Source organism: Silurus aristotelis (genome assembly GCF_946808225.1).
Source record: "Silurus aristotelis genome assembly, chromosome: 17".
Lineage (NCBI taxonomy): Eukaryota > Metazoa > Chordata > Actinopteri > Siluriformes > Siluridae > Silurus > Silurus aristotelis.
The window spans coordinates 3,045,582-3,060,904 of record NC_139590.1 but is presented as its reverse complement, the minus strand read 5'-3'; the positions used below and the strand labels follow the sequence as shown (position 1 = coordinate 3,060,904).

The following is a 15,323-nucleotide window of genomic DNA, read 5'->3' as shown; positions in this document are numbered from 1 at the left end:
CCTCCATCTTACCTCCATCAGTACCTGACTTTACTAACACCCTTGTGACTGCATAAAATCTCACAAATCTCCACAAGCACACTCCAAAATCTAGCAGAACATCTTCCCAGAAGACTGGGAGACATGGGGAGTGAATGTGGAAAGGAATGTTCAAAAAGCACATCAATCTTACAATCAGGTGTCCACAAACTTTTGCCAGAGCAATTTGCATTAAATTAATACAAACACATTTTTATACATTAAAATAAAACACTGTATAAAGTCAACATACATTTGTGACGTGTTTCTTCTGAGCTGCCATGCAGTCGCTCGGTTCTTCCCACACCTGATAGATGGATTCGAAATAATGTCCGGATCTGTGACGAGAGAACATAAGACTTTAATAACCAACGACCAATAATCGAGGCTCGTTGTTTGATGGCTTGTATGTGTTGTGCGATTTTGGGCTTTTCCAGACAAAAGATGACCAACGTGGTGATTTCTTTGTTCCTGATTCCTAAAACGATAAACTGTGAGAGAAGTTTAAAAACGGCGTAGTCACAATCTCACTACCAAAGTTTGCCTGTCACAATTTTCCAACGGCTTTCGTCTGCTAGGCAAAAAAATTGCAATATGACCTGCGCTGTAGCCTTCGATTCAATAGGTGTCCTCGTAGCACAGTCCACATACACATCGTATCCATGTTTATAAGATCTGTGTCACACGGTGTAAAGATCTGCTGACATTTCACAGACTGTAGAAGGTACGAGGTGGAGACGTTTGGAGCTCCGTTTACAAGAAAGTACTTTATCTATTTAAGTTTACTCACTACCACCTTTCAAAGCAATAAAGTGCTCCCTCAAACGTGTCCTGGAAGTTTTCTTTTTTCAAAGCGTTACATACATCGCCGCAATGGTAAACAGCGACCTTTGAGCTCATCTCCATCTTCAAGAAGAGGGTGAAGTCGCTAGGAGCCAAATCTGGTGAGTGTGGTGGGTGCGGAATTGAAATCACGTTATTTCCGGGAAGAAACTCACGTGACCGGATGTGCAGAGCTTTTGGTGTAATGATTTATAAAGGTCGGTGCTCCCTGTGACTGCAGCCTTGTGCTGCCATCTGTTAATGTGTAATAAAACCAGAATCGAAACTTGATATCACCTCGTATTTTGCTTGCAACCTACAGCCTCATCTGTGATTATTTTTCCCTGACAGCAAAGGCCATTTTTTTATTAATGGAAAAGAAAAAAACGGATCGATTTTTCCTCAGAACGCACCTCTTCAGCAGGTACGGGTCAAAAGGGAAAAACGTATCCAGAGGATTGGTGTTGGTGGAAAGAGAGTCTCCTCCCATTGAGCTCCTCACTACAGGCAACATGCAGCGGTTGTTTCGCTCGATGATCGTGTAGCAGAACACCAGCTGATATTTCCTGCAAGAACAGAAAAATAAAAACACATTATATACGTATACATTTTTGAGTGATGACGGCATTGATAACGTGCGAAGAAAGTAGAGGAGCACAAAGTGTGTGTGTACAATTGTTATGGTGCGTTATGATGATACCTCATGATGGAGGCGAACATGTTGGTGACAGCCGGCAAACACACTTTTAGTGGGTTCAGCTGACTCATCACAATCCGCTCCAGGTTCAAACTTTGTAAATAGGCCAAGCCTGCATGCACAAACCCAAACACACACACAGAACAACTTAAACCATGAAATATGCAGCTGCACTACTGTTATGTAGTTGAAAACTCATTAACAACTTCAAGCCAATCAGAATCCAGAATTCAACAGCGCTGACTGCAAGTGACAAAATCTAGAATATGATCACGTGGTGTGTATAAACAAAGATTAAAGGATGAAGATGACACACCTTTCTTCATGTTGCCCCCCAGGATGGCTCGGTGTCTGAAGATGAGTGTGTAAAACACGGCCTGGCAGGAGGCGTAAAACGGCCCGTGCAAGGAAATGTCACAGAACGCTTTAGATCCGGAGTCTTGACTGTCGATATAGAGATGAAGCCAAGGAACCAGCAGGTCCAGACACGCCCTCACAGTCCTGTGCGTGAACACACAAATTGGTCAAAGTGGGCGTGGACAATTATGTGGGCGTGTCTACGTTCATATACAAAAAGGCAGAGCAGGTCAAAGTGGGCGTGGACGATTGTGTGCGCATGTCTACGTTCATATACAAAAAGGCAGAGCAGGTCAAAGTGGGCGTGGACAATTATGTGGGTGTGTCTGAGTCCATAAACAAAAAGGCAGAGCGGGTCAATGTGGGCGTGGACGATTATGTGGGTGTGTCTAAATCCGTAAACAAAAAGGCAGAGCAGGTCAAAGTGGGCGTGGATGATTATGTGGGCGTGTCTACGTTCATATACAAAAAGACAGAGCAGGTCAAAGTGGGCGTGGATAATTGTGTGGGCGTGTCTACGTTCATATACAAAAAAAGCAGAGCAGGTCAAAGTGGGCGTGGATGATTGTGTGGGCGTGTCCAAGTCCATAAACAAAAAGATAGAGCGGGTCAATGTGGGCGTGGATGATTGTGTGGGGGTGTCCAAGTCCATAAACAAAAGGAAGAGCGGTTCCGAATGTCTTTAGGTCCATATACAAGAATAACAGCAACTTTAAGTGGGCGTATCAGAGTCCATACATGAGAAGTAAATGAGAAGGTGTGTGTGGATGATCACGTGGGTGTGTCTGAATCCGAATATAAGAAAGTGAGCAGCATTATGAGGGCAAACCAATATAAGGAAGTGTGAAGCGTAACGTTCTGGCATCACATACAGATCATATGCTTCTTTATAGAAGTTAAAGCACAATGAGGAACAAGAGATGGATACGTACGCTATGGGAATGAACTTGGCTCTGGCGAGGAAGCTTCCCATGTAGGCGGCGGCGGTCTGGCGAAGAACAGCGGGCTGAGATGGGCTCTGTAGGACCTTCCACAGGTGATCCAGGAAGGCTTCAGACAAACCCTGAACACATGAGACATTATATATATATATAGTGTGTATGTATATATAAACATCTCAAGTACACAAGAATTAGATCCATGAGCATGTGTGTGTGTGTGTGTTGTGATTTAAACATCTACCACTCACCAGGCGGAAGCTGCACAAGTAAAACATGAAGAACTGCACGTGACAGGAAGCGTGAGTGGGCAGCACCAGCTTATCGAACACGCACACCAGATCTCTGTACAGAGTTTTGACTCTCACCACATCCAAGTCTCCTACAGGAAAGACCAGAGACACTGACATTTAGATCTAAAATCCATGAGATGTAGACAGTAAAAACAATCGTATCCTGAGAATAGACCTGAGCAGGAATAATCAGAAACACACCGTTAACATGGCTCATGTCCTTGATAAAGGTCAGCAGCACCGACATCAACGTATCCAGTCTCTCGGCTACAGAGTGAAACATCACCGCACCGCCGGCACCTGGAGGAACCTCGTCCTCATCCTCGTCGAGAAACAACAACAGAAATCATTAGCACTTGTGTTTAAAGCGAAGTTTATAACAAAAAAGTGGTCTTTCTGAACATCTCATTCCACATGTGCTGTTATAACCACCTCCAATCTTCTGGTAAGATGTTCCACTAGGTTCTTTTGGAGATTTGCCTGAGATTCATTCATCTACAAGGGCGTTAGTGAGGTGATGTGAGGAGGAAAAAGCTGTTCTATAGCGTTGAAGCTCTATAGCGGAAGACCTTCCACCCCGAAGCACACATGGCTGGAAAAGTCGAGTGTCCAAATACTTTTGGACCGAGGGTATATCGTGATTTGTATTTTTATATATATTTATATTTTCATGTTGAACGCTCACCATGTTGAACAGAAAGTCCTCCTGAGCCCCTGCGTTCTGCTCTCTCAAACTCTCCATCTCCTCGATCTCACTGCGGGGGGCGCTCACCTACCACACACAAACCTCACCTTAACACCTCAACATTCAAATTTGATCCCGATTACAAATTCGCGACAAACTCGTCTCAGCGTGAAGCCAGCGGATGCGTTTCAAATGAACTAAAGAGAAAAATGAAGGATTTTGAAGGAAATTTGAGACCTACATCCAGAGCGAGCATCTTGCCGATGATGAGCTCCAGCACGTCCCGTCTCAGAGATGGAACGTAGACTGTGATCCGCAGCAGGTTGTGAACATAACATTCCTGCAAACACACACACACCAACACACACACTTTATATACATATATAAGCGTCTCGTGGATGTGGAGGAGCTGCTACAGAGTCACAGGAACGTTAGAAGCACAAGGTCTATCGAGATCAACACTCTACGTGTTATTGTGCGTCACTGGTACTTAATAAGTGTGTAAAAAGGGGTGTGTTTATAGATTTCAGCAACCATTTTAGCACAGGTTGCTGCTCAGATCCTCTTCCACTCCTCCATAATGACATTACGGAGCTGCTGTATGTTAGACCCATGAAGCTTCTCCACCTTCTGCTTGAGGCCCACAGGTGCTCAATAGGGTTCATGTCTGGAGACATACTTGATCACTCCATCACCTTCAGCTTCCTCAGCAAGGCAGTGGTCATCTTGGCGGTGTGTTTGGGGTCGTTATTATGTTGGAAATCTGCGGTTCAGCCCAGTTTCTGAAGGAACTGCGTCATGTTCTGCTTCAGAATGTCATAATGAGAATCCATGTTTCCCTCAATGAACCTCAGCTCCACAGTACCAGCAGAACTCATGCAGCCCCAGAACACGATGCTGCCACCACCATGCTTTACTGTAGGCAAGACACAGTTTTCTTGGTTCTCCTCACCAGGGCGTCACCACACATGCTGAACATCATCTGAGGTTTATCTTATTCTCATCAGACCACAGGACATGGTTCCAGTAAGTCATGTTCTTGGACAGGTTGTTCTTCAGCAAACTGAGGGTTTTCTTGTGAGCAGCTTTGGAAGAGGCTCCTTCTGGGACAGCACGAGGACTCGACTTCTTTCATGGACCCTTGTGAGGTCTGTTCTGAGTGGAACCAGTGTGAGAAAACCTCTGTATGACCCTGAACACTGTACTGTATCTCAGTTTCAGGGTGATACTGATCTTCTTACAGACTCGGCATCTTTGTGGAGAGCAACAAATCTAATTCTCAAATCTTCAGAGACTCTTTACCATGAGGTCCATGTTGAACATCCAGTGGTCAGTATGAGAGAATTGTACTCAAAGCACCACATTTTATCTGCTCTAATAGAAGATACACAAATTTGTATGGTCCTGACAAGCAGATAAAAACATGACGATGATGAATAGAACGTGTTGCATGTTTACACGATGTACAGACGTCATCACTGAGGGTGTACTCACTTTTGTTGCCAGATATTCGGACATTAATGACTATGTTGAGTTATTTTTCAAGCTGCACATTGATACTCTAAAATATATCCAAGTTTCTACAGTATCGTCCCTTGGGAAGACCCTAAAACGGTTGCTGAAATGTGAGGGGTGCACTCACTTTTGCGAGATAGCCGTCCAAAATAAATACAAAACAAAAAGAAGACGTACCAGTGTTCTGGAAGATTTCTGTACGAACGGGAAATTGCTGATGAGGATCGGCATCAGGAAGTGACTGGTGCTACAGAGAGGAAAGAAAGGAAAAAAAAAAAGGGAAATGAAAAACTAAAATAATAATAAAATGAAGAACGATAGTCATAATAATGTTGAAAAGCAAAATAATTTTTGAAATAATGAAAAACTAATCATAAAAATACTAACTATAATAAATTAATTAATTAATAACAGCTATAGCATATGAAAAGAATATAATATGAAAATGCAGAAGTATAATAATAATAATAAAAATAATAACTAATGTCAAAACTACCTGCTAAATATGTGTTGATACAAATAAGATGGAGAATTTGATGATATTGTTTATAATAATAACAACAAGATTTTTTTTTTTTGTTGTAACTTACGATGGAACGTATCTTGCGATCATCTGCAAGGCTCGATGACAGTGATCGAATATCCTAGGAAGGTCTGAATAAAGCCGAAATACAAGACCAAATTAGAGATGGGGTACGTGTCTACTTTATTTTTTTCTAAAATCAGTATAATATAGAAATGAGAAATCTCTCAAAATTATTTACTGGGTATTTGTTCTTGTACAGAATTTTGTACATTAAGCCTGAGAATAGTAATAATAATAAGAAAAAACCCAATGTATTTATAATATAAAGCACCTTTCAGACACAAAACGAAGCTCTCTGTCAGGACGTTTCCTTGCTTTACCCTCTTTGTCCACTAGATGTCCCTATTTGTCGCCTCATGGCGGAAGTTCCAGCTTGTGGATTTTTATGAATGAATTTTGGATTTCTTTTTGTACCTTTTTGTCTTTTACCCTCAGTTTTCAGGTTTGTGTCTCCTAGTTCAAATAATGGGGACCCTTTTCTTCTAATTGAGGTTCATCTCTGCACCCACCCCCTGTAGCACCTCATCAGAGACCCTGTCTGGTTCAAATCCCAGCCCCAGACACTTCCGAGGGGGAAGAAAAAGTTGAAGCGAATGACTTTCTATAACAAGATGAAAGGAAGATTCATATGACAAGAAAGAAAAAAAAAAAAAAAAGAAAGAAAGAAAAGAATTGAAACCAAAACCATAAAACGACAAGAGAAAAATGATGAATGAATGAATAAAATAAAAAGTAAAAAAAATTATAAATAAACAAATACAAATAAAAATTCAGTATAATATGAGAATTCAATATAATTTTATTATAATAAATACTTTTTTTTTGGGGAAGTGCCGTTCGTTTTGTGCATACGTCACGTTTATAAATGAAGCAGCTACCGATGCGATCCGATTCGCCCCATTATGCTGCGGTGCGACCGATTTCATCCGATCCAACAGAACACAATGCGATTCAATTGAGAAAAAAAAATCTGATGCTCTGCGATTCAATACAAGTTCAGAAAATCATCCATTGACTTAAGTGACTTCTGACTTCTAACACATGACCCCTTTCACACACACCTTTGTAGTGAAAGAAGAAAATAAATAAAAAATAAAACCAGACTTTCTTTTCCTGTTCTGTCTCCAGGAAGACGATGCAGCTCTACCAAGGAGTGGGAGGATCGATCCTAATATTGATAGTATTGATACCAATGTTGGTTTTGGTCTGACGACTCACACGGTCCCACGGCAGTGCTGGCGATGAGACACTGGCGTAGTTCTTCCAGAGAGGGAGAGATCCAGGTAGCTATAGCGGTGAAATTTTATATTCTTGTCATATCGGAATGTCGGCATTAGATAACGCTAATTTTAATCGTCAGACTGATAAAAACGATTTTCCGGTATTAAAATAAACTCTTCACCTCCTGTATTTAGGCTTCAGGCTGGACTTCATTCTCTTCCTATTTCTCCTGGTTCACAAATTACGAAATCGTTCAATGATCGTGAAAACGTGCTCTCGTTTAGCATACTGATGACGCATTCGCCTCGTAAATCAGGACACATTCTTCTCCTCTACAGGAAACTACAGCAACATGTAGGATCGCGTCCACCACTAGCTCTACCTCTGCCATGTCAATCTGCGCTCTATGTGACTCTCAGGACACGCCTCGGTCTCCGTAGAGATGATACGTCGTATTCACGTAGTAGCAGCGGTGCTGAGAGAACGCGCTTGAGAAACAGGAGAAAGCGATCAACGTACCAAATATCGGGCACAAATTATTGGTCACTTTCTAATTAATAAAAGTAGCATGTGTGTGTGTGTGTGTGTGTGTGAGATGCAGAACACGCTCACTCTCGTCGTCGTCATCCGAATCCGATATGTCCACGTTCCCTTCGCGGATTTTGACTCTTCCTGTAAAAGATGGTGAAACGTTAGCACTTTGGCTCGAAATAAAAAGCGCTGATTCAGCGAGAACAGGAATAAATAAGCGGAACTCACTGGGTGAGAAATTGGAGACGAGCGATTTGAGACACGGCCGCAGGTACACGGTCTGAGCCGAGACCAGGTTACCGAGAAACGCCAGGTATTCGTCCACCACGGCGGGACTCCGCCCGAGCCACGGCAACCTCTGGCAGGAAATACACCGTTTACATCCAATAAATAAATAAATAGTGTGGAAACTAGGACTCTTTATTCTCAGTGAAAAATCCTCCCTCAGCATGAAGAACAGCTTCACACGCTCTCAGTATCCGGACACGTTTTTTAGAACATTCAGTTGAAACACTATGCTGTGCTTTACCAAAGATGTTCTTCACTAGTTGGAGATTTCATTCTTTCTTGTGATCGAGTTCATCCCAGAGCATTTCAATAGGATTTAGGTGCGGTGACTGGGCAGGACGTTCTATGATAGACATCACTCCAGACGTCTGTCTGCTCTCTAAATAACACTTAGAGTCTGGACGTATTCGTCGCTTTGGCTCATCGTCTTGTCATACGCTGAAGTCGCTTCCAATGAGCCGCAGTCCAGACATGGTGTTGTAGTATGGAATGGTTGCCATGTTGGTTGCTTTCACTTTCCAGAATAAATCTTCCTGCTCTAAAACCCCAAACCATTAAACTTCCACTTCCATGTGCGACTATGGGGGTGAGGGCAGTCTGATCTTTTCTTCTCTGCTTCTCTCCAAGTTCTTCTGTTGTTTGGACTCATCTGTCTGCTCAACTTTTTTCAACTCATTCACTGGTTCTTGTGTGTTTTTGCTTCGATGCTTCATTCAGTCCATTTAACTACACACGGAGCACTGTGTTTCCCCACGGACCGTTATTACTGACGCACCACCCGGTAAAATCTGGACGGCCCTAAAACACGGTGTACTGAACCGATCCGTGTCAGTGGTGATGGAGGTGGTTGCTTGGTGGTTGAGGCATTGGACTTTGCCTCTGAAAGTCATGGGCTACACTAACCTGCCACGCCGTGGGCCCCTGAGCGAGGCCCTTAACCTTATAGCTGCTCAGTAGTATGAATGAGATTAATGTAAATCACTCTGGATTACAGCGTAGAGTGTGTAGAGATGCTCCTTACCAAAAGCGGGTAGATCAGCTGTTCGTGCTCTTTGCCGAGTTGCGTGACACACGCCCTAAACTCCTGCAGCCAACTGATGATCTGAGCGTCCTGTGAAAAAACACCAATACATGAGAAATAAAACGAGAGAAATAAAAGCACTTCATGATGGATTGTAAAAGTAACTCTCCACCTTCTCCACACCTTTGTCCGATCTACTCCTTACATAACAGGTTAATGTGACCTGAGAGATCTTTTACCACACATACTAATAGCACTGCTTCTCAAACTAACATTAAACCCTAGAGAAGTATTGAGGAGTGGGCCGGAATACCTGTCTACAGGTTGCAGAAGCTCATTCCAACTAGGAGACCCAAACCTGTTCCAGCATGGCAATGTGCATAAATCCAGCTCCATGAAGATCTACATTACATGAGTTGAAGAGGAAGATCTTGATTAGCTTGCGATAGAGCTCTGATCTCAACCCTACTGAACACCTTTGGGATGGTGGTCCAGGTCTCCTCACCTCACCTACATCACTACCGGAGTTTTCCAACACCTTCAAGGCTGATGAACCCAAATCTTCCCAGGAGAGATTTTACTCTTTGATAAAAAATACAAAGAAAAAAGAAACAATATTATGGATTTGGCCCGAGGGTCTTGAGTTTGACACGTCTGGTCTGGACATCACATTTTTGTCCCTTATCAGATGATTACACTCGTTTGCCCATTTTTCTATCTCCCAACACCTCAACTTTACAAACTGTTCACATGCTGCCTAAACCATGCCACCTTGTTCTACACAGGAGATGTTCTTCACTTCACCCTGCTGGGGTCTTGATGTAGTTTTGAGATGACCAGGTGTATAGTTTAGGAGGTCCTTCAAAACGCCTTACCTTAATATCAGGGTCTAAAAGTTGGTGCTTTATCATCTCATAGTCACTTGTGTCTCCCTTAAGAATGGAAACAAAACCACAAATTATAATTAAAACCCAAGAACTGATTGTTTGATGCTGAAATGTATTTATAAGGAAGTTTATTGAGACTGAAATCTCTTACCTGCTCGAGTTTGGCAAGAGTGTTGACAACATTGTCCCCAAAGCGCACAGTTTTGGGTGGAGGAGTGTGAATGAAGTCTCTCTCCACCTCCATGATGGATTTATTAACACTACTACTAACAATAATAAAGAGCTCTATAGGGTAATGGAGTGTGATCAATGGATCTAAACCCTGCGCACGTGCCTAACTTAAAGTCTTGATTTCTATTGATTAATCCAATTTATATTCCGGCGTAAATGTCGAGACATGTCCACGCGTCTCCAATCACAGACACGTCCACATCCGATAATTATCTATAAGCTGTATATAAACACACGTACACACGCGGGCGCCTCGTGATCATCCTCCAGGACCCGTGTTTCCGCGAGACGCGCTCCGCCCCGCCCACCGGCAGCATGATTAGATAACGATTGGACAATTCTTTCAACGCACGCGTTCTTGCCGAATCACAGCGTAGAAGGGCGGGTCTTAACCGATTACGTAATCTCGGCGCGACACAAAGAGAAAGTGTTCCGGTTTGAATGTTGCCAAAATGTTTTTGATTTTTTTCGTTTTGATTTAACAGTTTTACATAATTATAAAAACAGTTTTAAATAATTACGAGTGACATCACCGTAGAGATGCGAATAATAATAAAATAATAAAAAGCCGGAAGTGTTACTTGTTTACCGGAAGTCATCACATGTTTAAATGTTTATTTACTTTGTTGACTGAATCTAAAATTGTTATTTATTATTTCAGATAAAAACAAAAGATATGGAACACATTTTCATGCTAAACCTTTTAATATTATTACATTATTTATACACAAATGTTAAAGATCAGAAAGGATGCTCAATATCTCCCACTTAAAAAAAAAGAAAAATATTACTATTTTTAATTATTAATATAATTAATATCATAGCCCTCAAAAAAATATATAATGTTTATATTATGTTTGTAATATTTAATTATGGCAACGTTGGCAAGATTAGGGCATCTCAAGAGGTGGGAGATCCTGGCTTGGGATCCCAACTTGGGGATTACCTGTATGTATATCAAGTTTGTATATATATATATATATATATATATATATATATATATATATATATATATATATATATATATATATATATACATACATACACACAATACAGTACTTTTTTATCTGTTCTAAACGTACCTTAAATTAATCCTTTTCAGGTATTTAATACTCTAATCAATACGCGCATGGACAAATACGGATGCTTTATAAAAATGTGTGTTTATCAATAGTGAACCCAAACTCAACATAGAGCAAGAAAACTATTTATTCTGTAATTATGTAATAATTAAGTAATTATGGTGTTTTATCATCAGGACACCAAACCAAACTTTTGCTGTTTCCACACGGACGGCTTTATTCGCCGGATGTGCACATCATGGTGGATTTTGGTGCCTGATCTGAGACTTGTTGCTTCAGTAAAACAAATGTTTAGTGATTAAAATCTGAGTAAAGGAAGGATGTCGTGATTAAATGTGATGTGTTGAAGGTTTTAATTTTGCCTCTTATTTATTTATATTTACAATAAAAATGGTCAAAGAGTGACAGCCATAACAACTGACAAACTCTGTACTCTATATATATCATATATATATCGTATGCTCATTTAGTCTTTCCATTATGTCCATACCAAAACACATACATGTCTCTTAAATCACCAGGATCAGTGTGTTATTCATCAGCCCGAAGGTCAAAGGTTTGTGTCCTGCTTAGCAACCACTATAAGTTAAAGAGTAATAAAAATATAAATAAATAAAACACAGAGAATCAAATCTCTCACGCTTCCTCTCACACTGTACAAATCTCTCCATAAGCATACACTCACACGCAAACAGAAGAAGGAGATAAGGGGAAATGGGACACGCCTCGCTGTTCAAAGGTGGCGTTTATTAGAGAACCGAACGTAGGTGGAAGTTAAAACCGAACGAGGAAGTGCACACAAATCAGCCTCCAACATCACGTCTACAAAAAAACACCCGCTTATTCTTCAGTCTGGTTCGTAAAAAAAAAAAAAAAAAACACCTAATACATAGTGTTTTATCATCAACATCATTGTCATCATCATCAAATCCACACAAAAGTCATGATTGAGTCATGAAAGAGAAACAAAGAGAGCTGTACATCCATCTAAACTATATGGCCAAAAGTTTGTGGACACCTGAGCATAAGATTGGCATGTGCTCCTTCCTGATTTGGTCCCTATTTACTGGTATAATAACCTTCACTCTTCTGGTAAGATGCTCCGCTAAATTGTTGGAATGTGCTTGGGTGTCCAAATAATTTTGGCCGTATAGTATTTCTATCCGAAGGTAAAAGAGCCGGCAGTGATTACATCACTACAAGAAAATCAAGCAAAATATAATCAAAATGATAACATGTTTTTAAAAAATATATATAATAATCAATATACAACAGTATCAAATAATCATTTGTACAAACAAAATATCAATAACTACAAAAATAAATACACAGTGCCGTCGTGACTTCAGGTCCATTTTGATTTATTTTCTGCTCATCAGGTCACTGTGGAGTGAAAAAGAAACACATTTGAGTCACACACCTGCTCGTACAGAATACACACTACAGCACATGAGCATTGCTTTGGATCATTATAATAATTATCATTTTTATAATTATATAATAATAATAATTTGAAGAAGAATATAAAATATATATTATATAACATATTATACAATATAATTTGTATATTATTCAATTATATTATATATTAAAATACAATGATCAATTATAATAATAATAATGATATGAAGAAGAATAGAAAATATATAATAATATTATATATTATAATTTTAATATTATACCATTATATCATATCATAATATAATACAATTATTAATTATAATAATAATTATAATAAGAATAAAAAAAAAATTTTCTACGAACAATAAGTCAGAAAAATAGGCAAGGTGAAACAATACAGAGGTGTGTGTGTGTGTGTGTGTGTGTGTGTGATATTTCTAGTGCATGGTTAATGGTTAACACGATTAACGTAGATAAGCAGCTCTTTGGTTTTCTGAAAAGCCACATTTATCACACAGCAGAAAAAACAGCACTTAATCGAGTCTTTGAGAAAAAAACAAACAAAAAAAACGTTTGTCATTGTCGTTAAAGCAACTCGTACAGTCAAACAAACACAAATGAATTGATTAATCACTTATTCTGTTTTAAAAAAAAAACCCCGTACTGTACGGCACTGATGATGTTTGCGCACTTAACACAATCCGTCTCTTGTCATTTGCACCTCTGTATAATTACTACGTGATCTAATGTATAGTCTGATAATAGCCACTGGACATATTTGACCTCATTTCTCTGTACAATGCACCACTATATTTGTACACCGTGTCATTTGCACTGAGTTGGTTTCTAATCACTACCTCCTGAGAGTCACATAGAATACAGATTTACATGGCAGAGGTAGAGCTGCGTCTTCCTGCAGACACAACAGGAAAAGAGCGTCTGGGTTTATTACATTCTTTTGTTTGCACTACAGAGGCGTGGCTGTGAAAGGGTCATCCATTACCAAGGATTTTCCAGATGTGTACCATTGATGGCGATCATAGTTTATTGTTTATTGCTATTGATAAATGTTTTATAATATATGAATATTAAATAGCCTACAATGGACCATCCCTCCCTTGTGCTACATCTATTTAAAAAATTCAAAAACATTATTAATCAAACTATCTGAGACTGATGAGCTCCTATCCCTCCTTTATGGAAAATATTATCTAAAAATGTCCAGATGATCTGATCGAGTGACACAAGGCTGACTTGCACGGAGAAAGAAATAAGATGGGTATTATGCTCCTCTTTTAACATCCACCTCCACTCTTCTGGGAAGATGTTCCACTAGATTTTGGAGGGCATCAGGGTTCAAACCCGAGCTCTGAGTGCAGTAATGGGGTTATGTGGGTTTCCTCCAAAGGAAACATCCAAAAAACAATACTGTAGCTTCGCTCGTAGACGAGTGAGCTCTTTTTACGAGAAAGGATATTATTTATCCACAGTTGCATGCATCACCTTCACAGCAATACAGCGTTCCCAGAGTCAAACACCTTCTGCGATCTCCGCAATGGCGTCTAAATGGCCACCTCTGAGCTGGATCTTCATCTTCGGGAAGTTGTCTTTTGACAACTTTTGAAAGTCGGTGCTCCCTGTGCCTGTGCGTGCTGCCATCTGTTGGTGTGTTACAAAACTAGTTTCGATATTTTTTTTTTATACCACCTTGTACAAGCAACTTTGTCTAAGAGGGTAAATAATAACGAAACATTATTAATCCAACAAAATAGAATCTGTCACGTGAACTGTATTCAGCCTGAATGTGTTTTTTTTATTTTTTATTTCTAAAGCAATTATAATATTAATCTGGAAGTGGGCGTGGTTACAGGACTTACCTGTCCATTAAAGGTGTGTATTAGTAATAAATATGCAATGTATTGATAGTAACCTGTAAATCTGAAGCTCATATGGGTGAAGTTTCTGTAGCCACAGCGGCTGAAACAGTGTTCAGGTGTTCTTGATGGGATGATGGTGGTTGAGGTTGAGGAGGAGTCATTGGAAGGTTGACGGTTACAGACCCCTGGCCACTTTGTCGGCCACGTGGTTCAAACGTGGATCCTCCGGTCCTCCTCACCGAGCTCCTGATCCGACTCGAGAACCTCCTGAGGACGCCGGCAAAGCCTTTCTCCTTGTTCTTCAGCAGGCCCACGTCGTCCTCGAGCTCCTCGGGGGGCACCTCGATGTTGCCCGTGTACCAGAACACCCACCAGATCAGGCTGAGGAAGATGATGATGGCGCCGGCGTAGATGAGAAAGTCGTAGAAGAAGATGTCTGCGAACACCCCGGCGAGCAGCACCACGAGGCCGCACACGTCGAACACCACCGCCAGCCAGAAGGCACACGAGCACCGGCCCAGACCTCCAAGAGCCGCTTCCTCCATCAGGATCCACCCTGATCTTCTCTCCTCTTCCCAAAAATATATCAAATTAACCAACAAACAAACCAGCCCTTTTTTTCTCCCTTATAAAAAATCTTATTCGATAAGACCCAGAGATGATTCCCGAATCCTGCGCTCAACTGCTCCGCAGGAGAAACCAATCCAGGTGTGCGACACCGTTACCTGTTACACCGTAAGTGGGAGGAGCCACACCTTTACAACCAGGAAGTAACAAACAGGGAACTGGGAAAAAAAACAGGTTGAACGTTTTCAGGCTTTTTGCATAATTTTTTTCTTCACTTTAGTTAATCCTATTTATTTTAATTAATTG

At 40.6% G+C, this 15,323-nt stretch overlaps 2 protein-coding genes across 2 annotated transcripts in view; both read right to left on the bottom strand.

Annotated features, from left to right (window-relative positions):
• The window catches only part of rrn3 (RRN3 homolog, RNA polymerase I transcription factor), a 12,277-nt gene extending 1,873 nt beyond the window's left edge, over positions 1 to 10,404 (bottom strand). Inside the window, exons 1-16 of the mRNA XM_083566933.1 lie at positions 10,011 to 10,404; positions 9,848 to 9,904; positions 8,973 to 9,062; positions 7,892 to 8,021; positions 7,745 to 7,804; positions 5,916 to 5,979; positions 5,503 to 5,572; positions 4,052 to 4,150; positions 3,811 to 3,897; positions 3,327 to 3,447; positions 3,084 to 3,214; positions 2,827 to 2,957; positions 1,854 to 2,038; positions 1,541 to 1,649; positions 1,254 to 1,406; positions 272 to 356 (exon numbers count right to left, since the gene is read on the bottom strand). Coding sequence (XP_083423059.1) covers positions 272 to 356; positions 1,254 to 1,406; positions 1,541 to 1,649; positions 1,854 to 2,038; positions 2,827 to 2,957; positions 3,084 to 3,214; positions 3,327 to 3,447; positions 3,811 to 3,897; positions 4,052 to 4,150; positions 5,503 to 5,572; positions 5,916 to 5,979; positions 7,745 to 7,804; positions 7,892 to 8,021; positions 8,973 to 9,062; positions 9,848 to 9,904; positions 10,011 to 10,103 — 1,665 coding nt within the window. The 5' untranslated portion in view covers positions 10,104 to 10,404. The remainder of the gene's footprint in view (positions 1 to 271; positions 357 to 1,253; positions 1,407 to 1,540; positions 1,650 to 1,853; positions 2,039 to 2,826; positions 2,958 to 3,083; positions 3,215 to 3,326; positions 3,448 to 3,810; positions 3,898 to 4,051; positions 4,151 to 5,502; positions 5,573 to 5,915; positions 5,980 to 7,744; positions 7,805 to 7,891; positions 8,022 to 8,972; positions 9,063 to 9,847; positions 9,905 to 10,010) is intronic.
• Positions 10,405 to 11,898: 1,494 nt separating this feature from the next.
• Positions 11,899 to 15,200, bottom strand: LOC310740008 (transmembrane protein 238). Its single transcript, XM_083566324.1, has 2 exons — positions 14,504 to 15,200; positions 11,899 to 12,555 (listed from the first exon to the last, which is right to left on the bottom strand). Exon 1 carries the CDS (start codon positions 14,993 to 14,995, stop codon positions 14,519 to 14,521), a length of 477 nt encoding a protein of 158 aa, XP_083422450.1. The 5' UTR covers positions 14,996 to 15,200; the 3' UTR covers positions 11,899 to 12,555; positions 14,504 to 14,518.
• Positions 15,201 to 15,323: the final 123 nt, after the last annotated feature.